At 39.0% G+C, this 26,617-nt stretch overlaps 1 protein-coding gene across 12 annotated transcripts in view; it reads right to left on the reverse strand.

Moving 5' to 3' along the window:
- Positions 1–256: 256 nt before the first annotated feature.
- LOC111864014 (histone deacetylase 4) overlaps positions 257–26,617 on the reverse strand; it is a 283,673-nt gene continuing 257,312 nt past the window's right edge. For all 12 annotated transcript variants that reach the window (XM_033751288.1, XM_033751286.1, XM_033751284.1 and 9 more), the window contains 13 exons: positions 25,020–25,278; positions 22,777–22,907; positions 22,398–22,583; positions 19,825–19,920; positions 18,570–18,696; positions 17,543–17,920; positions 15,032–15,214; positions 12,221–12,384; positions 11,602–11,721; positions 8,155–8,277; positions 6,863–7,174; positions 4,213–4,355; positions 257–3,874 (listed from right to left, as the gene is read on the reverse strand). In XM_033751288.1, the coding sequence (XP_033607179.1) occupies positions 3,814–3,874; positions 4,213–4,355; positions 6,863–7,174; positions 8,155–8,277; positions 11,602–11,721; positions 12,221–12,384; positions 15,032–15,214; positions 17,543–17,920; positions 18,570–18,696; positions 19,825–19,920; positions 22,398–22,583; positions 22,777–22,907; positions 25,020–25,278 (2,283 nt within the window). In that variant the 3' untranslated portion in view covers positions 257–3,813. The remainder of the gene's footprint in view (positions 3,875–4,212; positions 4,356–6,862; positions 7,175–8,154; positions 8,278–11,601; positions 11,722–12,220; positions 12,385–15,031; positions 15,215–17,542; positions 17,921–18,569; positions 18,697–19,824; positions 19,921–22,397; positions 22,584–22,776; positions 22,908–25,019; positions 25,279–26,617) is intronic.

The raw sequence follows: 26,617 nt of genomic DNA on the forward strand, positions 1-26,617 counted from the left end.
GATAGTTCTGTACGTTGTTTTAATACCGTCAAAGCTTGCCCTGACTGTCTGAAATAGCCTTATACTGGTTGACTCCAATAAGTTTCAGAAAATACAAACAAAATTTGCAAATTTATGTTACAGTCAATTTTTCCTCAAGTGTATGACCTGATGGATGGCTTGCACTGATCTGGGTCAGGATAGGGACTAGTGGAGGGCTCTTGTGAACACGGTAATGAACCTTCGGGTTCCATAAAATGCTGCAAAATTCTTGAGTAGCTGCAGAATTGGCGACTTCTCCAGAAGAGCTCAGCTCCATGAGTAAGTCAGTAAGTATGACCTGATCTTGGAATGTCTAAAATCAAAAAAAAACATTTTTTGCCAGACAATGCCACCTTCGTTTCTTTTTAAAGGATAATATAAAATACCAGTCTATTGCAAATACTGTAGGTCTTTGTGCACCCACTAACTTAATTAGTGACTTGTTCATTTTCGCTGAAAGCAATAATCAGGCAGGCATGCCAGCGCTGTTAACAGTAATGTCAATTTGCTGAAATTTTTGGAAGCAATGCAATTTCCTAGATGACACTTTACCTTTGTGTAATCCTATTCAATTAATTGTTACATTTTCTCTTTCTTTCTTTCTTTCCTTCCTTATTATTATAACTGTTGCTGCTGTCAATTTTTGTCTTCTTCTGTATTTATGTATTTCAAGTGCATGCCTATTACAGACTTAGCTGTTAGAAATGCTCTAATAAATAACAGAATTTAAATTATTTTCATACGTGTACTCTATGTGTATATATAGGCAAGTAATTACATTTTCATTATCATTATCACCACCACCATCAAGATACGATTTTCAATGTATTTCTGGATAGTCATTTGCTTTCTTTTTACATAAAACATTTATAACGGGCAAGTGATTAAACAAAGGATTCCATCTTCTTACACCAATAAACGTTTTTCAGCATTGTATATCAAACAGCATATAAGGGACAATTAACACACATCAGGTTGCTTTCTAGAATTTCTGCACACCTGGATATCTTGTCCTAGAACTGTCATAGGTCCTATCTATTTATGTACATGTTACATATATGAAAGTTAATTATCACAATTTTTTACTTTTAAAATTACGGTAAAACAACTTACGTTTCACAAATTAACAATCCGTTGTGAAGTTCGCGTTATCATTTATTACATTCCACACAAGTTAGGAAATGTACACACAGAGTAACAATTTCGGCATGTTCACTCCCTTTTGTTCAATTATCTATAAATCCTTAAGACTTACTGAAAATGTACATCAGGCATAAAATGTGTTTCATTTTTCTCTAAAACTTCAGTTCAATTTTTTCTCTCATAAATATTTGGTTCGTTATGCATGACTTAAGTTTGAAATATATGAACAAATGTGCATAGGTCTTCATGTAATATGTTCTCTAATGAAGCCTCTGATTTCATCCATAATTGGAATGGGTTGACAAATTTTAGTTAAATTACCCAACATCAAATTTCATGAAAACTGTTCAGTGGTTCTCAAGTTGTTTCATACATACAGACAGACGGACAAACTGTGATTCTAATAGGTGCTCCACATGGATGAAAACATGTCTAAGACTCAACATATTTTAAATAAATAAATACAATCTGTGCTTGTTTGTCTGCTGGGTGTATGCCCATTCGATCACACTGCAAAAATTACAGGGATCCAGTTCATATAGATCAGTTTCATACTAAAGAATGATACTCAACATGATCATCATAATCTAATTTGTTAATATTGTTCAACTATGTATTACACATTATATGTTACACCAACAGGTCCACTTTCTCCAAGCAACATATTAATTGATCATATTGGAATTTTACAGCCAACAGAACTAAAACACCAATTTGCTTTTCAACCAAAATTAATTAGTTAAAAGCATATGTTTCTACTAATACTGAACATGTATGAAACAGTTTTGGTTACTTATAACATAAAACACTGACATTATCTCCAACTGAGAAACAGAGCACTGAAGTCCTGCCCTCAAAATTGCACAGACACATATCCCTCCTTCTGATGATGAATCAACTTAGAAAAAGTATGGAAAACACTTTCAACTTTAGTTATGTTACTCCAACAGGAATGTAAGACAGTATCTATATAAAACTTATGATTCCAAGTACACTATATACATCCAGTCACAACCCTTCACATTATATCATATCAACTGTCACTTGCTATTCTTTAAAAATTAACCATATGGATAAAATATTCTAAACAATTAACAATATTAGGCAAGCTTCCTCTGAAGCTTCACAATAAAATCTCTCACACTTTCAACAGAGGCATGGACAGCAAGACTTTTATATATTTGTATTACATCTGTTCACCTCAACCACAAATCTTAAACAGAACCCCTGAAAACGTTCTTCTATGTTTTGCCATATTTCACACTCCATTTACCTTGAAAAAATGTTATCTATTACAACATGTTTGAAATTTAAAATGCTTCACATAAAAATAAATGCTCTTCTTTCTGTATGCACAATTATCACACATTATTTTTGTTATTTTTGTTTTTCCAACATACAAACAATCTAGCCAGTTTTAAAGATACATGGTATATAAATACCAAAATTAACAACTGTACTGCACAACTATCACTTCAGCATCTGAAAAAAAGGTATATTAATAACTCAATTCAGCCCTAGTGATTATTAACTATTATAGAAACATTCTGTACAGAATCTTAGAATTCGATTGTTTTGCAATGCCACAATTTTTATAACAAATGGAAAACTTTGCTCCAATGATCTTAGAAAACTCTATAAATAAGTGTCCTGCACTTTTTGTTTTAAATATTTCTCACATATGAATAATCTTCTATAAATACAATGACAATAATATTTCATCTAATTATAAGCTTTTACATGACTGAACCTATACTGTGTTCAAGTGTTCAGCATCAGCTCACTAATACTACTGTCTTTTCTTTACTTTAAAGAAACAATTTTGTATGATTTGAGGCACTCTCTGACCCAATTAGTCCAACAAGTTTCATAGTATTTCGTTGCCTTTATAAGAACAGTCATGAAATACATCTGACTTCTTCATTCTGATAATGTCAAAGCACCAAACATGACCAACCAGCCTTTCTGCTCTCTCCAGTCAGCAGCGTACAGCAAAATACTACCAAACACCAACAATGAAAAGACAAAAAGGGAGAAAAATTCTCATGAAATTGAGCAACCATCATCCAAAATAACTGATCAGTCATCAAACCCCAGGTGGCATTACAATGTAACGTGAAGAAATGGTGTCCATCTCCCTTTATAAATTAAATTCAATTCCACCATTAAAGAGAATTCAACTATGTCAGCTACTTAAAGCCATTCTGAGATATATTTTTCAGCTCTAAAGCATTCATAAATTGCTCTAATGCCACTTACCATCCCCCTTCTTTAGGAATTTTAAGTAACACGAACGTTGGCAGTTCACCGGGGCTTCCCAACATAACAGTCTAAACACAGCCTCATTACAATTTGTTAGCCTTGTTTCTTGAAATTACGAAAGTATTTGTCATTCGTAAAAATTGAAAGCTAACCACCAGAGAAGTAAGAGCATACATTTTCATAGTTTGGTGTACTCAGCTCTTCGTTTAAAGTAGCCAAATCACAGACACCTCGCATAGACATCCGCCACTGTTCCGCAGACAAAGTATCTAGCATCCAGACCTCCAAAACCAAACCTATTTTCACCACCAACCGACCCACAACTTGCTGACAATAGATGTGATATGCCCACAACATGGCAGCTTAGTCCAGCACTCTGCAACAGCTTCACTTAGCATCATCCTGCTCCATTGGTTCCTCTGATGAGCCTCGGGAATGCTCAGGTGTCCTGCAACAAAAATTACATATTATAAGAGTGCCAATCTGAAGGTTAAAAAAATGGGTGGGGGGATAGAGAGAGAGAGAAGGAAAATATTTAACATAAACTTCTGTGTTTTATGTATTATTTCATATCTGTATTCATTGACTTTCTATGTGGAATTACATCACCATAACAACTACATGAAATTGAAAATTAGTATCTATACATGAATTTGAGAATGTAAATATTTTCTAATTCCTAATGAACTGTCTATATGCCAAATGGATAACAAATTGCATGCTTCATAGAAGTGACAGCCAAACTACACAAGTATGACAACACTCCAAAGATGATGATACACTTACTGTAAACTGTTGCTTTGTTGTTGCATTGACAAACTAGCCATTGCAGTCACTGTCTCTGATTCATCCTTCTCCTTTTGTACAGCTTCCACAGCTGAACAGACAGCTGTATGCGCTGTGCGCTTGATGCATGGCCAATGAGGGAGCTTCAAACAAAGCAACCACAGGTAAAATAAATGTACATGGACATTACATACTCAGTAACTACCAATGTATAAAGTCAACAGAATACATTCTAGTTTGATATGAATCTCTTCACTCATGCTGGTAACCAAATTTTCTGGTTAGAGAAAGGTAAAAGAATCCAGCTATAACAGAATGTTGGAATCATGCTTAACATTTTACTGTGCTCAAAAAGTAATCCAGTCTATGCAAACATAAAGGACAGGGGAGAAATGTAGAGCCCAGATCCACATAAATAACTACATCCAATGTATTCCCTAAACCATAAACTTTGTATCAACTTCTGTCAGAATACCTGAGCCCCTTATTTCACATGTACTCTTTTCTTTCTCACTTCATCAATACACAGCTAAATGTAGCTGCAAGAGGCTTGGATATTGAGAATTTGTTTGGAATTTTTACCGCTTTTACATTCTCATATATATATAATATATACAGCAGACCCTTGATATAAAGCCAATGTTGAGGGGCACCTTCAGTATGCTCGATATATGCTGTTCTGCTTGACATGATCCATGCTAAAGAAATATGTTACAAGCAAATATTACAGTTCTTCCAAAAACTTGGCTAATATGCAATATAAGATAGGTGCTGAAGCCCCAGGCCTCTCATCATACCAGCTGAGTATCACAATGAAACATAATCCATATGATCACTGGCTTCAGCTCTGAATATCAACCACAAAAACACATGAAAGAAAATGTAATGGATGAACACACCCTTCATCATATACAGAAATATACTGAAAGAGCATAAACTGTGGCATAAAAACACGAAAAACTTAAAGGGGATTAAAAACGTCTTATAAAATTTGTGTGTATATCACTCAAATTCATGATGGCTGATAGATTTATGTGCAAAGCAAAAACAATTATCAGAAAATTCTTGAAATTCAAGACTGAAAAATGAATGTTTTGAATTGAAATTCAGAGATTCTTTCTCATGATTTAATCAAATTCATAAGTCTCACAATGCCTACTTTATTTTGAAACAGAATGCATTAACCTTCATCATCGATGATGGTGCATGCACGGTTCCAGCAGGCCCAAAAGCACAGTTTTCAATATAAATACCATTACCCCAAAGCGGCCTCCGTAGTCTAGGGTAACGTTCCAACCTCATGACTCAAGGTACACGGTGGAGGTCGTGGAATTTTTAAAGGCGGAAAAATTCTGGGAACAAGTCCTCTGGGAGGGACTTTAAGCCGTGGGTCCTGTGTCGTAGAGTTACGGCACGTAAAAGATCCTCATGTCTCTAGGAGACCACTGAGCAAAATTAGGCAAAAGTTTCCCGCCCAAGTAGTTTCCAATGGGGAAGTATCGGGTACCACTGCCAGAGAGGGCCGACCTCGCTGGCAGAACGGGGCTGATAGCGAGCACCAGTACTGGAAGGACAGTAGAAATCAAAGGGGGACGCACAATGGATCAACAACTGGTCGTAGTGCGTGGGGAAAACCCACCCCCTCCAATAATAATACTGTGGGAACATCCCACATTATCACGCATTTCGGCAACGCTCGCTCTTCACATCACTTTTCACCATCACGCGCGCTAACCAATCAGATTGCTTCAAACGATCGCATTTATACTACGCTCGGCGATAGCCCGCGTCTACACCATTACGCGCGCTAGCCAATCAATTCTTGCTCCTCACTTTCGAGTTTGGCTCCGCCCCACCGACCAGCGTATAAAAAGGAGCGACCCCAGAGTCGAGTTATGCAGTTTAATTCAGTTCATCATCAGTCTACGAGCAAGCAACTTCAACCAGCAGGCTTCGTCGCCAGCGCTCGGTCTTCGGAGACATCGGCAGGCTGCGCCGGGCACGACTGCCTCGGCCCTCCCGCGCTCTCACACCCGACTCACTGGGGCACAGCGCCTGGACTCGCCGGTGGTCGTGTTACGGTTCGACTCACTGGCCATCTGGCGTAGCCACTGCCTCATGGCTCCTACGACCGCGCTCGACTAGCCTTTCACCACCAGCAGCAACCTCCGCCATTTGCCGCGCAGCGATCAAGCAACCTCCAACTCACGCTGCCGCACGGCAACCAAGCAACCTCCAGCCACGGCCGCACTGCGGCCAGGCCACTCGCCATTCACTAGCCTTTCTCCTTACCGGCGCGCGCCGCGCTACCTCGCCGGTCAATCATCTCATCAGCCACGGTCCTTTTCAGGGCCAACAAACTGTTCCGAAGAAGTGGGTTGTCATAGGAGTAATGACAAAGACACACGTTAAGAAAGCCCCACAATACCATTACCCCAACATTACAATCCAGACATCAGTGACACCGTGGGACATTTAAATTCCCTATTCCTAAATGATTCGGATTGTAACTTACATGTCCTAAATAACTTACACCAAACCTTGGTCCTATCAAACGCATTTGTTAGCATTCTAATTCATTAGGGGTATGACAACTACACTGCACAGAAACAAAAATGGTAGATTCACTACATATCTGCTTTGAACATACCTGAATGGCAATTGTTTTCTGCAATGTGTCAATAGCATTGTGACATGGCAATCGCATCAACTCCTCCTCTCGCAAAGGACTGGGGTCATCTCCTAGCAAAGCACGGACACATTCTTGAGCTGAGTCACAGATGGACGGAAGATCATACCCGCCTTCCAGTGACAAGATCACCTTTCCATCAGCTAACTTTAGGAGCTGTTGTGTCATGTGACCAAAACATGCGGGTGACACCTTATAACCTCCAAGCGGAGCAGCATGGCCAGCAGCTGCATCAAAACCAGCAGACACCAAGACAATTTCTGGTGCAAATTCCTAGAAAATATAACAAAATAATATTATTTTGTTTCATAATAATTACAATAGTATACATTTCAAAATCACATTTCTAGCTTTCAACATTCCGCACATTATAGCCAACTACAATAAATATAGAAAAATTAAATTTATTCTGCCAAACTGAACACACCAAAACATAATCTATGCAGCATGTATAAAAGAAAGGGAAGGAAGGAAGGAAGGAAGGAAGGAAGGAAGGAAGGAAGGAAGTCTGCCAGCATCAGTATTTATAGAATTTAAAATGCTTAAATGGTAACTTTGATGCAGCATGTTTTAACCCTATTCAGCAAATGTTCAATCAACTGGCTTCATTTAATGGACATTTACTTCTACACTTATGTAAATGTTAGAAAAATCACAAGGCCCCACATTATTAAGGCATGATGGGCTAGGCATGTATCATAAAGAATTTTGGACATGGGAGAATACTATTATGATGGACCTTCAGGAAGTAGGTTATGAGGACTGGGATGGTTGAAGCTTGCTCAGAATTGTGTCCAATAGTGAGCTTTGGTAGTAACAGTACTGGGACCCTGGATTTTACTACCATAGAAAAATTATATCTTAAAAATCCAAAACTGTAAGTAAATATTAATGCATGATCTAAAAATTAAACAAAAAATGTAAAGCACTTTTTATGCACAGTGCATTGCATACACATATTTTCTCACTTATGAAAATATACTGTACTGCAGTGTATTCACCTGCTGTCAGAAACTTATAAGTGCAATATGAAGAAATCCAAATGTAAAAGCATATGTAGGAACTCCATCTCTTACAACACTCTGAAGGAAAGATTTATGCTGCCTGAAAAGCACCAGCACTAATGTACCTTTCACTCTTCACTACTTCTAGGTATGTGGTAATGACATGTATTAATCTGAATTTGTTAAGGAAGATGCCTGTAAACTTCTCTCTACACATTTTCATAAACCTTTCATTAATTTGCCTCTTACTTTTGCAATAGGCAGAACAACAGTCCTGAAAGCTGCCAAGTATTCTGCATCTCCCATTGGTGGGGCAAGGCCACCAGACCATGCTAGATTCACATTGAACCCAACTCCTTCACCAGCACCACACTGCAGTAACAGAAAAACCAAAATATCAGTCTTGCACTGTTTGGCAACATCAGAACAACCACTCAAGACATAAATTATTCACATACAAATGCAACTGCTGCAACAGACATAATGATTATGATGATGATAATTCTGTATTTCAGCATTCTGTTGCAAATCTTTAATTGAACGTCTCTATCCACAGTCCGTCAACAACGCAACAATTGTTTATTCACCATTTAACATGTTTCGGCCAAAGATGGCCATCTTCAGGTGTCTTTAAGGCATGCAAACTGTTACACTACTCTATTGTGCACAAAACCACACACTGCAGTCCACTTAAAAATAACGTAAATAATTAATTAAAATCCATTAAAATTTCTATTAAAATTTTTTCATAATATCCTATTCCACCTCATAAGGGGTGTTGTCCACTTGTTTGGAGCTATGTGATATTCCAAAAGGTTCATTTCTACAGCTTGTTTTTCTGTTTGTTAGGCCGTTGTTTTGCTGCATCTGCTGTCTGTAATACGCCCCTTGCTTGTGTGTACCCTCTAGCAGCGTGTGGTGCTGTCTTAATAACTTGTTTCATCGTAACTCCTATAAAATGGTAAAGCTATTCCCATAACAGGCTCTGAAGCCCATAGGGTTGTGAGACATCGAGGCTCCCACATTCTCTAGACAATTGGCTCACAGGTGGCAGTGAGGTTGTCAGCCTTATGCATAGGCCATCCTTTACATCCAAGAAGATTCCTGGTACTCATTTCTGTTAGAGGCTGAGTCAACCACAAGGCCACAGTGTAGTTGGAAGGATTAGGTAAACTGAAAAATTCCGTGAACTCATCAGGAATTGAACCTGTGATTTTCTGGTTTGCAGCATTGTGCCTCAACCAACAATGCTACTGTGTTCCCTTAAAAACTCCATTACAGTCTCCCTAATCCTTACCTTTAGCCTTCAATAATCCATCACCCTAACTTTTCACAATTCAGTTCCTGAGATTGCACTGTCCGGCTATAACCTGAACATTTCACATGGTGACATCATTCCTACTGCTACAGCCATGTCCCACCTCTCCTGTGATGGGAGACCATTACATGGCATCACGTTCAAACACTGCTCAGCTTCTCTGTCTACAATCTCCTTTGAGACAAGAAGCTTCCACAAGATCAGTTCCTTTCCATCAACCCATTTTTTTCTGATTCATCCCTGGCATCTCAATAAATTGCAAGACCCTAGGGTTGCCCATCTGATTTCTAACTGCTTCAATTCAGTCTGTTTAAGACAGCCTAAGTTATCTAAGAGTCTTTAATTGTTTCTTGCATCCTGTTGTGTATTTAATTGATATTAGAGTCAATTTTACCGACCACACAACATATTTTTATTATTAGTACACTACATGTTTCGACCTCAAGAGGTCATCCTCAGGTGTACGAACACAGCTGTATAATTACACGCAATCACATTCGTCTTCTCACTTATTCGATCCTGTATCTTATTCAGGCTCATGCTCAATAATATATCAGGCGTGAGCCTGAATAAGATACAGGGTCGAATAAGTGAGAAGACGAATGTGATTGTGTGTAATTACACAGCTGTGTTCGTACACCTGAGGATGACCTCTTGAGGTCGAAACATGCTGTGTAATAATAATAAAAATATGTTGTGTGGTAGGTAAAATTGACTATAATATTATCTAAAGAGTCTATCCACAGCAAGCTGATGTCTTCTTAAAAATATTCTGCACCCAGTTCTTTTCACATACACTAGGTAGGGAACTCATTTCCCACCTTGACCTCCTAACTTCAGCTGAGAGGTGCTATTGTAACCTAATTTTAAGTTGGCTAGAGTTCAGTATTTTGACCAAACTGTAATTAGTGCAAAAGAATGGCAAACCTCACTAAAATTAAGGGGCACCCACCACTTCTCCCCAATCTGGATAAATAATCAACACTGTAGCTTATAATTGCAAATCCTCTTCACATCCTTCAAAAAATAATATTCCTTCACTTTCAATGAATCAAAATATCCTTCATTACCATGTCCCTCCAATCAGAAAGCGACTTCTAAAATGCCATACTTTGCCTGTTGCCTCTCCCTAGTTCCTTGGATATGTTTATCATCATTAACCACCTCATCTACTGCTTGTGTTAACTGATAAAATTTAGAACCAACAGCTTTTGCCTTCTATCTGTTTCCACGTTGTCCTACATGCCCTTTTGTTTTTACTATCTGTCCCTAAATGTCACATATGCCAAAATTTGGTCACCCATAAGAATTCCCAGAAACCTCATTTTCACTCTTGCTTCTTTATGCTATTTGGAAGCTGGTACAGTGCAGTCAGAATAGCGACTGGCTACAGGCTGGATGACTGAGGGGGGTTGAAGTTCAAGTCCTGGTAGGGTCTGGGGCCCACTCAGCCTCAAATCCAATGGGTACAAGGGTCTCTTTCCCTGGTAATAATGCAGTTGGGGTGTGAAGCTGACCAGTCACCTCCAACTAGTGCCAGGGTCAACGAAACAAGGGTCTATATACCCACTCCCCCCCATGTCTTCATGGCATAGTACTTAATTAGTTAAGCACAGGGCAATTTCTTTTTTCCGCTATTCTATTGCTGTGTTACACTTCATGCCATATTTTGCTGTAGATCTGCCACTTCTGGCATAGGAATTCTTTTTACTGACACACCTGTCAGAAAGACATCTAAGATACTTGAAGAAAGCAGTCTTCTGGGATTTGGCACCGTGTATATGTGGTGTTAACCGACGTTTCGGAGGAACGTATCGCCCCCATCTTCAGGGTAGAAGAAAAAGTATAAGAAATCTGCAAGCGACAACACCGTGAGAACCGGTAAAAGCAGTCTGCTTCTACCCTGAAGATGGAGGTGATACGTTCCTCTGAAACGTCGGTTAACACCACATATACATGGTGCCAAATCCCAGAAGACTGCTTTCTTCATAGTCACCGCCGTGAAAGCCTCAAATCTTACATATCTAAGATACTTGTTCATTACTTCATTTTACTCTATCACAACTGACATACAACTCCCTCGTAAAGGCAATAGCAATGGTAGTAATCAACAGGTATTATAGCTCTCTGTATAATCACAACAAATATTAGATCTAAGACAATGTACTTTCCCACCTGGCAAAACTGCTCTGTCAGTACGAGATTGGTTGCAACTCTGTTATAATATAGCAAACTATTTCAATGATCTGCTTACTTTAATACTATTTTATGCTGGCTATGTAACAGGAATGTCAAAAAAGTGACTTAGTAAATACATGAGATTTTCTTTCCAAGACAAGCTTTTAAATACAAAGAAAAAGCTGTAATCTGACCATTACCTCTGTTGGTCCTCCAGTGCCTGGAAAAAAGTTACCATCATCATGACGATGAATAGAGAGATATAACACTCTTGGATCATCATAGAACATCTGCTGAGTTCCATTACCATGGTGCACATCCTACAATAAACAAGTGAACATGTGTAACTACCATGAAAACAGAAAAGTTACAAGGGAAAAACAACATATCATTTCTTAGTGTCAACATCACGGAGGAATTAGTCCATTAAAGCTGCAGAAAAATTTACAGTGGAACTCCCTTCTAATGTTTCTCAGTTTAAAGCTTTCCTTCATTAAGCATTTAATTTCAGTGATCCCAAGTCAATATTTCAGTGACAATTTATATCCATTTTAAGATTTGACTCAGTTTAGAGTTCAAAAGCTCCAAGAAAACTTCAAATCTTACATATGAATGGATGTTTCTTACACGAACAGCTATACTCTGCAGGTATGGGCCTTTAGAAAGTGGAGGTAATTCTAATTAGATTAATGACACTACAATTTATGTAAATTAATGGTTCATGCACAACCTGCTTGGTAGAATTCAAAGGCAAGAATATCTGTTTCAGCCATAAACTAGCAAGAAATTCTACTCAATATGCTGAAATGATGCACCAACCCAGTCCACAATGAGAATCCGCTGCATGTCCAGCCTCTGCTGCAGCAGACGGGCTGCAATAGCAACTGAATTGAAGAAGCAGAAGCCCATTGCCTGAGAGGCCTCAGCATGATGTCCAGGTGGCCGAACTACAGCAAACCCATTCTTTATATCTCCTGCAGCAGCTGAAAGAAATCACATCACATTTAATAAGTACTGTGGTGCACAGACCCGCTGCTGGGCGGAGACCTTGAAACGGATGCATACAGCCATTGCTGTGCAATAGATGGATAAACAAACGCCCAATTCTAACCAACAGCTGGTAAACACATCAAAAATACCTGGGCTATCACTAGGAAACTGCTTGGAAAACGTTTCCTGCAACAACAGATACCCATTCAACAATTGAGGTATTGTTGGACTATAATAATGGGAATGGTGTTTTCTATGTGGTCCATGCCAAAATATTATAAACAGGGTCAGTCCAATTCCGGAGTTGAGAGCTGTCAGCAAATTCAGTTGAGTGAAGTGACGTGAAGTAGCTTGATGGTTAGTGTGAAATGGCTGCCAGCCTGGGACCCAGTTACCTGAGTTGTCAGGTGACAAAAATTCTGCATGGGCAGCTGTAACAAGAGGACCTGAGTGAGAGAAGCTGGGGAATCCCCACTGTGTTAAATCTGTTGGCAGAAAATGGCTAATGGGGACTGTAATAGACTGAGGACACTAGTCTGTGTGTGTGTCAGTGATCTGTACAGTGTATACAAGTGGTCAATAAAGCCATTCACCAATCCATACCCCGTCTATAGTCACAACACCCCAGAAATCATAACAGTATATTTTACATAAATTATGTATCAACATGGAAACATGGACCCTTCCTATTTTATTATAGTTAGTTGACATAAGAACCTCTTTCCATGAAACAATGCAAATCGTTTTTCCTCCTGTAGCCACCAGAAAAAATAATACATTTAATACTCTACACAAAATATGCATCCTTCCATATTTATGGACTTTATTCTACTTAGTTATATTTTTCATTGTGTTCAGTGAGTACCATGGGCTCTTAGCCCTGGAGGCAAAAGTGTCTAGGGTGTGAAGATAACTGCTCATCTCCATCTAGTTCTAAGGTTGCGACTAAACACAGCTATGAGCTATACCACCATTCCCCCATACCTGTACCTGAATAGGTACAGGAACACATTTACTTTACCTTAATAGGTGTCATCAGCTCATGGTTGCTGCTGCTATTTCACAGTTTGTGCCTCAGTTTCCTGCAGTTAGTGGCATACTACATCAGTCTTGGATAATGATGAGGGCTCAACAACTGAATGTTATGTTAAAAAACTCATCATTCCATCTACTTTAAAACACTGAAGATCAGGATTTACATAACAGTAATTTTCCTTCATGTATAGGTATTATATACTGTCACATGTTAGTGACTAGACATGGGGTTTGGATTGGTAACTGGATTTACTGAACACTGCCTGGGGATTCTCGTGGACGATGTGGTTCTCCTCCATGACAATGCCAGGCCTCATGAGGCAAACAGGACCGCCACCCGACTGCAGTCATTCAGATGGGAGATTATGGAGCATGCACCATATAGTTCAGATCTCGCCCCCAGTGATTACCATGTGTTTGGTCCACTGAAGGAATTCCTGGCAGGCTGGAGGTTCATTTCCGATGACGATGTAAAAACTGCTCTCCGGTGGTGGTTCCATGCTCAACCGGCCAAATTCTACAACAGTGGCATCTCCAAACCAGTGGTGTGATGGGACAAATGCCTGAACCAGGGTGGTGACTTGGTGGAAAAATAGTCAAAGGTGCTTAGAACACTGCCTGTATTTTGATTTCCCTGCTTGTGTAATATTGTGGCTGAAAAAATGGGGGCAAATACTTTTCGATCTGCCCTCATATATTTGAATCAACAGAGGAAAAGGATCAGAGTCCTGAAAGATGCTACCATTACTGACAAACTAATGAAATGTGGCATAATCTGGGAAAACCTGAAACAGTGATCGGCTATTCTTTATACACAATGTGACAACATGTGTCCAGTACTGCAAAATAAACAAATCATGGCTCTCAAATTCTCTCTTGCATTTTGACATCATTGGGGGGGAGTGAGCACATCAAACTGAGGCCGGCATGTAAAGAAGTCCCATGGACTGACCACCTCCATACCTTCCTCAAGCTGTTACGCTTCCTTACATTCCCCGCCAGTTGCATATGCTAACTGACGCATCATACTGCAACGTTTATCTTGTCTGGAGCAGTTATTTTCAGTTTTTCAGTAGTCTTGATGTAAGCTCCTCTACTCCACCCCTATTTCACAGCATGCAACCACATTATTCTCTCTGATCATCTTGTTGGTACAACTTCCACTGTACTCACTATTTGTGTTTCACGGCACATACTGTTTCCCCACATACACTGCTTCTAAGTTCATTGTCACTCCCAACTCAACTGCTGCTTCACCAAGACTGATTCAAGTCATGATCTCCACATATTTTCATCCAGGTGATGTCGATCTCCTTAGTTCCAAAACTATCCAGAAGGGACGACCTTGAGTCTGTGGTGTTTCTCGAAAAAGCAGCATGCTCAAATGCTCCCACCTTCCTTTGCTCACACAACTATGTGGAGCGGCTATAAAACAACCAGACTTATTTTTCTGCCTACTCCCTGTGGACTTGGAACCAGCGAGCAGGATGGTATATTAGCCTGTCCTCTCCATCCCATCAAAACAACAAAAAAACAATAAAAACTCAAAACTACTGAAAATCAGAAATGTTTCTTTTCTGACTAACTGTATCACTACATACTCACCTTTGAATGCCAAATCAACAACACAACCAACAGCCATACGAGCAGCTGGCGCTGTGTGCAGTTCATTCCACGTCGTGTCTGAATCTACACCGATACCACCACAAGGCAGACGCACAAAGCTCTTAATGGGAAGCTGTGACAGTTTGCTCATGTCTAACTTCTGACGATTCAATGGATTTGTACCTGGAGAATGACATAAACAGATGCTATGTAGCACCTCATCCTACTTTATACGAAATATATATGTGATATGGGTTCATATTGTGCTTGGAATCTTTTCTAATTTTGGAATCTGAAATTGAATAAAAGGTATGTAGCCTTTGACATGTTAGGAATAGGAGTATCAGGTCCTACATTAAGTGAATAAAATAATGTCACAAAATTTATTATTCAAGCCCTATCTTCTGGAGGTCTGTGCTTCTGTGTATAAATCTTTACACACTATGTGCTTATCTCCACTACTCCAGTGTTTACTACACACCACTGATATTCACTGAACTGGAATACATAAAAATCATAAGGTTTTGAGAAAACCTGCCTATAAAGCACAGGTAATGTTAAGATATGAGACCCAGATTTTAGTTGACAGAGTGGTAGCGGGCACAGTAACAGACACATTCAGACAGCAAAATCACATAGTTCACTCACACTGTTAGCTGATTTTATTTACTTCTAGTTTATTTAATATTACTGCCAATAGCTACTGACTATGCAAAATGAAATGGTAGGATAATTAATGTATGAAGAAGAATTGGGAAGGGTGGAGAATGAAACAGTCATGGCTTATATCAAGGTACAATTCTGCCATATGCTTGAAGGGGCTGAGGAAAACCATGAAATCCTCGGCCAGGATACTGTCCTGTCTGAGATTTGAGCCAGGCACCTCAAGAGTACAAAAAAGAAGCACTACTGCCCAAGCCAGCCTGCTCAATGCTGAGTTCACATCAAAGATAAAGTATCTTCTGCCTGAGTGACGACAGGCCCTTGATCTTGTGTGCTGCATTATAAGCAATAAGATTCTGAGATGACGTGGGGATCCTCGGTTCCATCACCAAAATATCTCTTTACACAACATTTACAATTCCTTATTCATAGTCATACCCTTATTCAACAATGCATACACTATCCAGTTGATAAAACATCATGAACCCTCTTCCCAATTTCACATTGGCACAGTTCGAAGCTGAACCTTTCATTTTAGACATGTGCAAGCATGATTTTTCAGTCTGAGACAAGAATTTGAAGCAATTTTGAGAATATAAACAAGAACAGGAATTTTCTTCACTATACTCAATTTATAAGGAGAGAGCTATGCTGGTGGTAGGGTCACCTATGTCAGAAGGGTCAAAGGGCAGAGTCCAGACTAAGAGAGATACCCTGGTCCTCCAGGTTGGGGGGTTGGGGGTTGGGAATGAGGCTAACCTCATCCTGCAAAAATAATTTTGTTCAGAAACCTAACCACCAGCCTTGGGTCATCATGCGTGGATCCATTCCTATGGCAGCTCGCATTGGTTGTGGAGACTGGCTGTAGAGGAGCCCAAAGCTCACCCAGGGCTGTAGTGCCCAGTGGTAGGTAGGTACTCAATTTATAACATTAGTGACTTTCCCATCATGCATTAAAGTGCATCCCTCTCTGTTTTCCCAAAAACAGAAGATTGTTCTGAATGTAAGATGATCTTACATTATGAAATATATCTGCACAAAAAACAATGTTTTGAATTAACTGCATACTCCTAATACAAATATGTGAAAGAAATTAATATCAGAAAACATGTTTTTCATGAAATTTATTCAGTTAGTTTCCTTCATGAAGTCACAAACCATATCCCTCACCTATGGAACTGAAGCCAACTAGCAGAAATAAAAACTTCTAAAAACAAACATGCCAGTATTACCTATATCACTGCTTTTTTTTTTAACTGGACAGGAAAATATTAACTAAAAATCCAACACAACATGCCACATACACATACAGGACAACATCAAAGAACCCTCTTCTCGAGAACGACAAGGTGGCACACGTTCGACCCCCGCCAAGAGAAATAATAAGAAAGATGACATGAACCTACTTGGTTTATAAATTCCAATAAAATCTTAACAAACACATTACAAATATTTTAATGTACTGGAACAGCCGCAGTACTTGTAAAAACTTTAGATTTTATACCCAATTGTATATTATTAATATTATATGTATATATTTTAATGTTCAGAACATATATTGTAATAGTAACTTCCAACTGTATTGATGTAAAGGTGTCCCTATGATGATAGTCTCTGAAGACCGAAACATGTAAGGGCATAAATAACTGAAATAAGAAAAATCTTCACCAGTCACACTAGACGGAACTGTTTAACTTTTCATTATAAAAATTCACCATTATGCATTTTCTCAAATGTCATCGTCTCAAAAATTTGGTGCATAAACCACAGTCACAATGCACTTAACAGCTACTCACACCACTAAGTGCATAATTCATGTAAATTCAATATTCCTGCCACAAAACATACCAAACAACAGAGCGTGTGCTTCACTGTGGCAGGCTTGTATCTCCTCCAAGGTAGCCTTCCTGGATCTCACACGGTCACATCTCTGGACCAACCCCGTTTCCATCAGACGAGCCCACACACTCTGAAGTCTTCCCCCATGTTCTGGGTGACTCGAATTATCACCACAGATGCAGGCATGTTTCAACATCAGACTGTCAAATGCCAGTCCTGTTGTAAGTCTGTGTGGTCCAGATCCACCCACTGCACTGCTGCAGTGATTGCTGACTGCGACACATGATGAAGCAGGAATGTCCGTTGGGCCTAGGGCTACTAATGGGCTGGATAATGCCCGTGATAGTGGTCTTGCTATGTGAGATGACCTTGGACTGAAGGCAGAACCTAGTGAAGAGTTTTAAGACATTATGGATCTGCAGTGCTGATCGGCTACAATACATTTTAAATTATTACTTCTTTACTTGTGTTTACTCAAAATACAAGCTGCTTGAAATACAAATTCCAAAAATAACATAATTTGTGGAAAATATAATACAGAAATCTGACATGAATTTAAAAAAAAATCAAAATATCAAACAAAAGGAAAAGGATGCTTGAGAAGATCTTTCAAATGATTGGAAGATTCTGTTTGGCAATAACCATAACAGGCCTCAATAGGCCTAATACTGGAAAAAGAGGAGGAAGGGGGAGTAGGCAGTGGCAGCCACCACCACCCCTACTGCCCCCGCCACCATCACTACAAGTCATCTGTGACATTCGAGACAAATGCATAGTTATTTTAACTTTCTGTCAGACGCATTTGTTTAAAATATGTTGCATTCAGAACTGACTTCATTATTTCCTTCCCTCTATAACCTCAGCCTCTTACAAGACTACACAGCATCATGACGAGGCAGAATCTGAATTATAATTAAAGTTTTAACTGCTGTCAGTTCTATGAAATCAGTATTACTGTTCTGCTACTGAGCCATTATCAGTAAGCATTTCTATTCACATTGTTAAGATTTCAGACATTCGGTGACAGCAAACTTACCCTCGCTGACTTGAAGTGTGTTTCTCATCATCAAGTCCCGCTGCTGCTGCAAGAACTGCTCCCGGTCACGTTGCTGTTTTGAGATCTCACTCTCCTCACTCCCTTTTCTATCTGTCAGATCTATTACCTATATACACAGATATTAAAATATTATTACCTTAGTCCTAAAAAATGCCATCCATGGTAAACTTTAAATAAAATAATTTTCTTGTTTTGACACCAGCAACAGTGATAAAGTGGTATCAGTGAAGAAATGCAGTACTCTCTTTCACAAAATTCACTTTGTCTACTGGTGAACATCTAACATTAAAGTACTGGCAGCAATGAATGATGATTGTTAGCTTCTTAGTTTTTCTGATGATGCTTTCTCATCTGCACAAATTATATACCATCAAACGATGCTTCCTCATCTGCACAAAGAGACAGCGACCTACTTTTTTGGGTCACTAGCATTTGCTATGGTATGACATGACACTTTTCTTTATCCTTTCCCCAACCAGAAAAGTTATTAAGGGACTCATAATATTTGTGCAGATCAAAGGTAGCACACTTAACATCACAGGCACACGAAAAGTGTACACACAATATTTGTACTTTAAATCATCTATATAAAAAATATATCACTGTAGGAACAAACTTGAATGACATTTAACTTTCCTGAACTAAGAATATCTCAGTATATTTATGCACCGGCACAGTACTTCTGTCTCTAGGAACATGTGTCCGCACTAAGAAGCCTGTACACTCATTGTTCTTGTAAAGGACAAGCTGTGCCTGTCTGCCCCCTCTCCCCCCTCCCAAACACACACACACACACACACACAGACACCCGGATGAAATGATCTACATACATACATCTCTCTAATAATTTCAGAAAAAGGAAACTTTGGAATGTGAAAATTTCATAAGAAACTCAACTTTTATAAAGTTAAAAATGGTGGCCATAACTGAAATTCACTAACAAGTATAACGTAAACCAGGAAGGTCAACTTAGACTATACTTCATGAAAGTCTCACTTGCATCTCCAATTCAGTACAAGTTTCACGTTATATATGTATAGATTTTAACATGCTTATGGCAAAAGTTAAAGTCACAAAAATTTGTACGTTTGAAAATCTGTAATTAAAGACATAAGACAAATATTTCATTTAATGAACTCAATCGAGTGCTCTCTACCATTACTAACACACAATTATGATAAAATCCTCCCCATCACTCCCACAGTGGGGATACGAATGACTCTATCATGTGTACCTCAGCCGACTCCTCGGTTTCTGGAGCTTCATCCAGCTGCCCCCCACTTGACTGACCTCTGCCTCCAACCCTGGTTAAAACTGTCTGCCGAATTTGCTGCAGACAAATAAACATAACATTACTTTCAAATATCCACAATGATATTACTGAGAGTACATGCCACTCTCGGATGTGTCATGTTCAGAAATTTTAATTTATTGACTTACAGAGCCTATGCATCACTGAACTACATGTTGGTAGCAAGTTAATTGAAAGGTAGAACTTGAAAATAAAATCTGTGCATAACTGCCACATATAAGAGCCAAAATGAACCCTCCTTGCAGCAAAACACACAGCAAGGAAGAATACAATGCACCAACTGCAGTAAGTACACAAATAAGTAATCACACGACACATACAGAACTTCCCATACACGAATTCTAATATAAAATTCATACAGTCTGATAAAAATTATTCCACATTCCTTGTTTTTATGCCATTGCTGCGCATTTTCTATATCCAATTGCATCTGCTAGAATTGTATCGTTGTTATCACTTATAATCTAGGTAAATATTCATTAAATTTTCTTAATCCTTCTTCTTTTGACATAATTTCTTTCTCTTGTCTAAGTATCTTCTCTAAGGTTTTACGCTCTTCTTCTAGTATTTTCGTTAATTCCTTGAATCATTTTACTTACTCCACTCTCAATCGCCTTATGCTCAGTTCTTGTAACAGCTTTATTTCAAAGCATTACAAATATTACAATATATATATATTACAAATTTTGGGGGGAGGCAGTATCTGAAATGGGTGAAATAACTAAATAATGATCTGATGCAATTTTGGGTCCATGGTAAAATTATATATTACACATAATATATTTTAATATAATAATATAATATAATATATAACATAATTATAATATAATAAATATTACACATAAGCAATAATACCTTCTGACCTCTGGCTAACATGTATTTGCGATAACTTTTGTGTTGAAATAAAATGCTCAAAATATTCATACTGTTCTACAGAACATATTCTAAATTTTCCTCACTTCCACTGCAAATACTTTCCCTTTCAGATTCAATATTGAAAACTTTAATATTTCCAACTGTGACATCCCTGTGAAGACCACTGTGTCACATTTTTTAATTGTCTCAAGTTTTTTAAAAGAGTTTATAAACAGAACCGTTTTCATCTTCTTTCCCTTCAACTGGAGCATGACTACCAGTTAACAGTCAGATAAACTCATAAAAGCTTGAGTCACATTTTGGGATGGTTGGATCTGAGGTTCTCACCATGGTGCATTGAAATGCTGTGTATTTAAGAGACAGCTTGATGTTTTGGAGGGTCTCTATCTTCAGGGACAGAGAGTAGGCCAAACATGAAACCAGTATAAGCAGATGGCATGCTAACTTGTGCAGATTAAACTGGGACTCCGACCACAGAGGTAGTATGTACCCTGAATCAAACTGCATTATGATCCAAAGACTGTACTCTTTGTACATGCATTATCTGTCCTTCCAATAAGGTTAGTTAGTTAGTTATTGGAGAGGGTGGGTTTCCCCATGCACCGCGACCAGTTTGATCTATTGTGCTTCCCTCTATGATATTCTACCAGTCTCTATACCCTACTGATACTGGTGCTTACCATCAGTCCCGACCAAGCCAGCGAGTTCAGCCTCTACTGGCTTGGCGGTATCCATAATGCTTCCCCCATCTATCAGAGGCGTTAGAGACTACTGTTGGGCAGGAAATGTCCTTACAAATTTGGCTCAGTGACCTCCTTAGGAGATATGAGGTTCTTTTACATGCCGTAAAGCTACGACACGGGACCCACGGCTTAAAGTCCCTCCCGGAGGACTTGTTCCCTGAATTTTTCCGCCCTTAAAAATTCCACGACCTCCGCCGGGTTTGAACCAGCGTACTACGAGTCATGAGGTGGGAACGTTACCTCTAGACTACGGAGGCCGCTTTTCCAATAAGGATAACTGGCAATATCACACTTAAGCATCAACTGCATCACACCAGAATGGGCTCTTTCATTTGCTTCTCATCTGCTACACATTCCAATACATGACCTGTTTCTTTTGCGCCTTTTGGTTTCTTTGTAGTGTGTGAAACAGTGGGGATTTTTACAAAGTTCTTCATCAAAATACAACCTAATTGCTTTGTGCTATATGATACAGAAGTAGAAAAAGAAGACCTGTCACTGTGGTTTGTACATTCCACATGTCATAATTTAATATATTTTTCTTTTTCCATTCATTATTCCTATTCATGCTTTGCTTATCTTCAACCCTTTCAGTCAGGTCTTATCTGTTACACCTTGAGAGCAATTAGAAGTCCAGGCAATTGGTTGGTAACCAGAGTGGCAGGTCAGTGGCGGTGCTGTTACCTTTAAATTTCTGAAAAAGATCCGTGTGTCTGCATTTTCTTCAGCACTGATGTAACAGTTATGGTGCTGTAACTTGGTATTACAGCATCTTCAGTGAAAACAGGGAAGGTGACAATGTGTGAGTACAACAGGCTGTAAAAGACATCCTATCCCTCATACATCTTATTAGTTAACAATAATGATGACAATAACCTGCTTAAGAAAGTTATGAGCCTGCTGCTGGTCATACAATTGCTTCTCTGGAAGGTACTCCTCATAATGAGTGGGAACAATGGCAATGCTGCTTCCTGCCAACATAGGATGTCCCAGAGGTAGTGGAGCTGACTGGGTACGTCCCAGAGGGCGGTGTCCTTGCTTATTCAACCTTGCATGTGCCACCTGTAACAAATATTTGAGCGTTAGGATTGTGCATATGATTCTACTAGTGGCATGTGCATGGGCTTCCACTAGGGCCATTTAAATGCGCGAATGCACAAATTCGGGTACTTCGACTACGATGGCCATACTCATCAGTGTACCGATCAGTGTACCTTGGACGTTAAAAGTTAAGCAAGTTTATCAATATGATTACCTGAGTATCTGTGATTGGAGCGCCCTGATACACGCTCGGCAGCAAGTTTCCAGGTCGAGCTTGTTCCAGGGACTGCATCTGCTTATGAATGTACCCAGGAGAGTTGGGGTTGCTGTAGTCACCATCAATAACTGAAACCATCCATTCAACTGACATTTCTGATGTGCAGATATAAATCATACAGCTGTAAAATATTCATATAAAATACATTATGTAGAAAAGACTGTATACTTGACATCTTCTTTCAACACTTTTCAACATTTCATATAATTAGAAAGTACAAAGCATTAATCTACAGCTAAATTCTTTATGATGAAAGTGGACAGTTTCTGTTAACTATCATTTAATTATAATCAAATTAATAATTGTTCATATTTTTGATGTGGTTTACTACTGACTCACATGTAATAAATTGCAACCTGACTACAGAAACAACTGTAACCAAAGCACACACTGCAAACATGGATCTAAGTTCCTTATTATCAGTTTACACATTCATACTGTAAAGAGAAACTAGCAGCTGTGGTCTTCAAAATATTCTTGACTTTCAATAAGTAACTTATTTCTGAGACTGTTTACAGTTGTTCCATTTGATCCAAATATACAATAAAACTGACTGTTTCTTAGCATTGTTTACCTCTATCACTAACTGATTAAAAATGTATCTGTAGTCTAAAAATAAACTAAAAATGTTCAACATTATGTAATAAATTAGGAAATCTATGTACTCAATTCGACACAAATACTATGAGAGCCCACAGTCTCAACTGTGAATAAGGCCATAAGTGTCAGAAAGTTGACGCAGAAATATTAGAGGACGCCTACTGCTATTAATGCCACATCATGGTCTGTATCCCAACAATGAACATATAAGCAACATAAGAAATTGCTGGAAGCATTCCTGCAGGGGTGTATAATGTGCATGCCAGGCCCGTTTCTTGAATCTACTGTGGCAGGACATGAGGATGCATGAATAGGAGTTAAAGAGGACAGTAATAAGGGAGGAGAAAGAAGATGACAAATGACGAAGATGATGAAGGGGAAGTACAAAGTAAGAGGACCAACTGTAATCGCCTGTAACTAATGGGAAGTACTGATGAAGACGAATCCATTTCTGGCCAGAACGTAGAGCATATTAATTCACATGACAATATGTTCAATATGATACAAATTTCTATGAAATATTTTAGTTACAGTACAAAACTATATTGCAGTATTCCTTGATGCAGTGTGCAGGGAGAGAGGGTAAAATCCTTAGTTCACTGCAAACAGGCTGTATGTTTCTGGTTTCTCTAGCCTTGGGATTATTTTGTTCAAACAGCAAAATTTAATGAACACCTTTTCTACCTGCTCAATCACAGACAGTCAGAAATCCCAGTGAGCTGTTGGAGAGGGTAAGTACCAGAGACTTCCATGCTGTATTAAATATTGTATACATAGTACTATGGATTCCAAAATTAGATAAATGTTAATTTCACTTACAATGAAGGTACTGCAGATTTCTTCTGCCACCCACTTTACATCAAAGGTCTAAGTTACGTAAAATCTGGATTATTTTAGGATTTTCTAAACCAAATTCTTATATAAGCTGGGGTCTGTATGTATTTTAGCTCATCTCCAGAAAACTTCTGGTGTAATACGTTTTCTTGCAACGCCTGTATTTATTACATGACACTAGTATTTACTGGTTAATGATTTATTTACCTATCCTCTTATTTGGGGCATGTGGTAGCATAGTTGGTTGGAGGCAGTATGCTACAAGTCGAAAGGTCGCGGGTTCAAGTCCCGATGAGGTCATTGGATTTTTTTCAATTGGCCTAGTCCTTCCAGCCACATTATGATCCTGGGGTCTACTCAGCGTCTAACAGAAATGAGTATCAGGAATATTCTTGGGGGTAAAGGGCAGCCGGCGCAAAGGGCTGACAACGTTGCCGCCACCTATCAGCCGATTGTCTAGAAAATTTGGGAACCTCAACATATCACAACTCTATGGGCCTCCACGGCCTGTTTTCAGGGATACCTTTACTTTTTTATCCACTTAAGTTATCATAAAGAGTTTTTATTCCTAACTCCATATTTAGAAAGCCCTCACAACCATGACATCATGTACAGCAAAAGACCAGACTTAACCCCAGCATCTGTCTGTGAGAGCTATTAACGTATTTGTGAAAGTTCCCACTTGTACCACAGATATTACAAAAATTAAGTTAGGACGGCAAAAAGAATTATCTGGTAGCACTGACCTGGCAGAGTGGGGTAGTAAGGAAGAGTTCCAGGTAACATCTGTCCTGTAAGGGGCATGCCCAATCTAGCTGTACATGCAGCTCGTACTTCCGCTTCTGAGACCGGTGCAAGTTTGGCTCCTTCCGATAAGCTGGAGTGGATGGGTGGACGACCCAGGGAGATGTTCGGCATAGATGGACTGCTGTACAAAGACAGGTCACTCATGCTACCCTGGTGACTACTGCTGGCCAGTGGTCCATATGGTGAGACTTCACCTTCCTGCAAAATATTATTGTAAATCTACTAGAGAACAGCCCACTGAAATACACAGGAGGGACATATTAACACTGGAATCCTATTTGTTATAGGCTGAATTCTACAGAAAGCCAGTCCCTGTTAGAAGAAATACACAGACAAACTTAGAATGGAATTATTTAGAAAAAAAAGGCAAAGTTTAGAGCTTTGTTATAATAAAGGATGCCAGTGTTTGTTACAGCAGGGTAGTCCATGACCCTTACGGTGAATGAAGTGGTACTGAGGCATGTTTCTTTCTGAATACTGCTTTTCACACTTCCTGTGTCAATTATTCCACCAATGCTCCACACTCATCCATGATCACCATCATCATCAGGGGGACAATACAACTGGCCCCACTTCAGATTGCAGTGACAAGGGATTCACACCCATTTGCTACATGAATGAACATCTGTCATGACAGATTGGAGGGCTTATTGATGTAAGAAGCCAAATTTATTTGATAAATTTGGCTCCACAGAGCTATCATTACAGCTCCTATCACTTTTTCCTCCAACAGTTTAGGCTGCCTCAACTTCATTTTTGAGAGAAGTACTGAATGAACACAAACAGGACTGCTACCTTCAGCACATCTGTTAAATTATCAACTAGTGAGGAAAGTAAATTGAGATATCTCCTTCTCCCACAAGGACCCCTAGGAGTCTTGTATGTGAGGATGTAAATTATTATCTTACAAGGCAGACTGGTCAACTAATTTACACCCTACTGTTTCAATCACTAACAGGTTAATAATGGTTACAACATTTAATGGCTCTGAATGACTTTTACTTGTAACCAAATGCAAAAACTTGCATTTTCTTACACACTTTTCAGTGTTCATAAGAATTACAATCTGATGTTCATGTGCACTTGGCTGCAATGTTCAGACGATGCCACAGAATTATCTGATGACATTTCCTTGCAAACCATATACCAATGAAGATCACCACTAGATTATTAAGCCATAGGACAAATAAGAGTTAAATTTCATTTTTATCATCTACTGCAGAAAGAGCAATATTTGATAATGTTAAGCGTAACATAATCTTGAAGAAAGCAGTCTTCTGGGATTTGGCACTGTGTATATGTGGTGTTAACCGACGTTTCGGAGGAACGTATCGCCCCCATCTTCAGGGTTGAAGAAAAAGTTTAAGAAATCTGCAAGCGACAACACCGTGAGAAACGGTAAAGCAGACTGCTTTTTCTTCAACCCTGAAGATGGGGGCGATACGTTCCTCCGAAACGTCGGTTAACACCACATATACACGGTGCCAAATCCCAGAAGACTGCTTTCTTCATAGTCACCGCCGTGAAAGCCTCAAAT

This window comes from Cryptotermes secundus, unplaced genomic scaffold (assembly GCF_002891405.2).
Source record: "Cryptotermes secundus unplaced genomic scaffold, Csec_1.0 scaffold303, whole genome shotgun sequence".
Taxonomy (NCBI): domain Eukaryota; kingdom Metazoa; phylum Arthropoda; class Insecta; order Blattodea; family Kalotermitidae; genus Cryptotermes; species Cryptotermes secundus.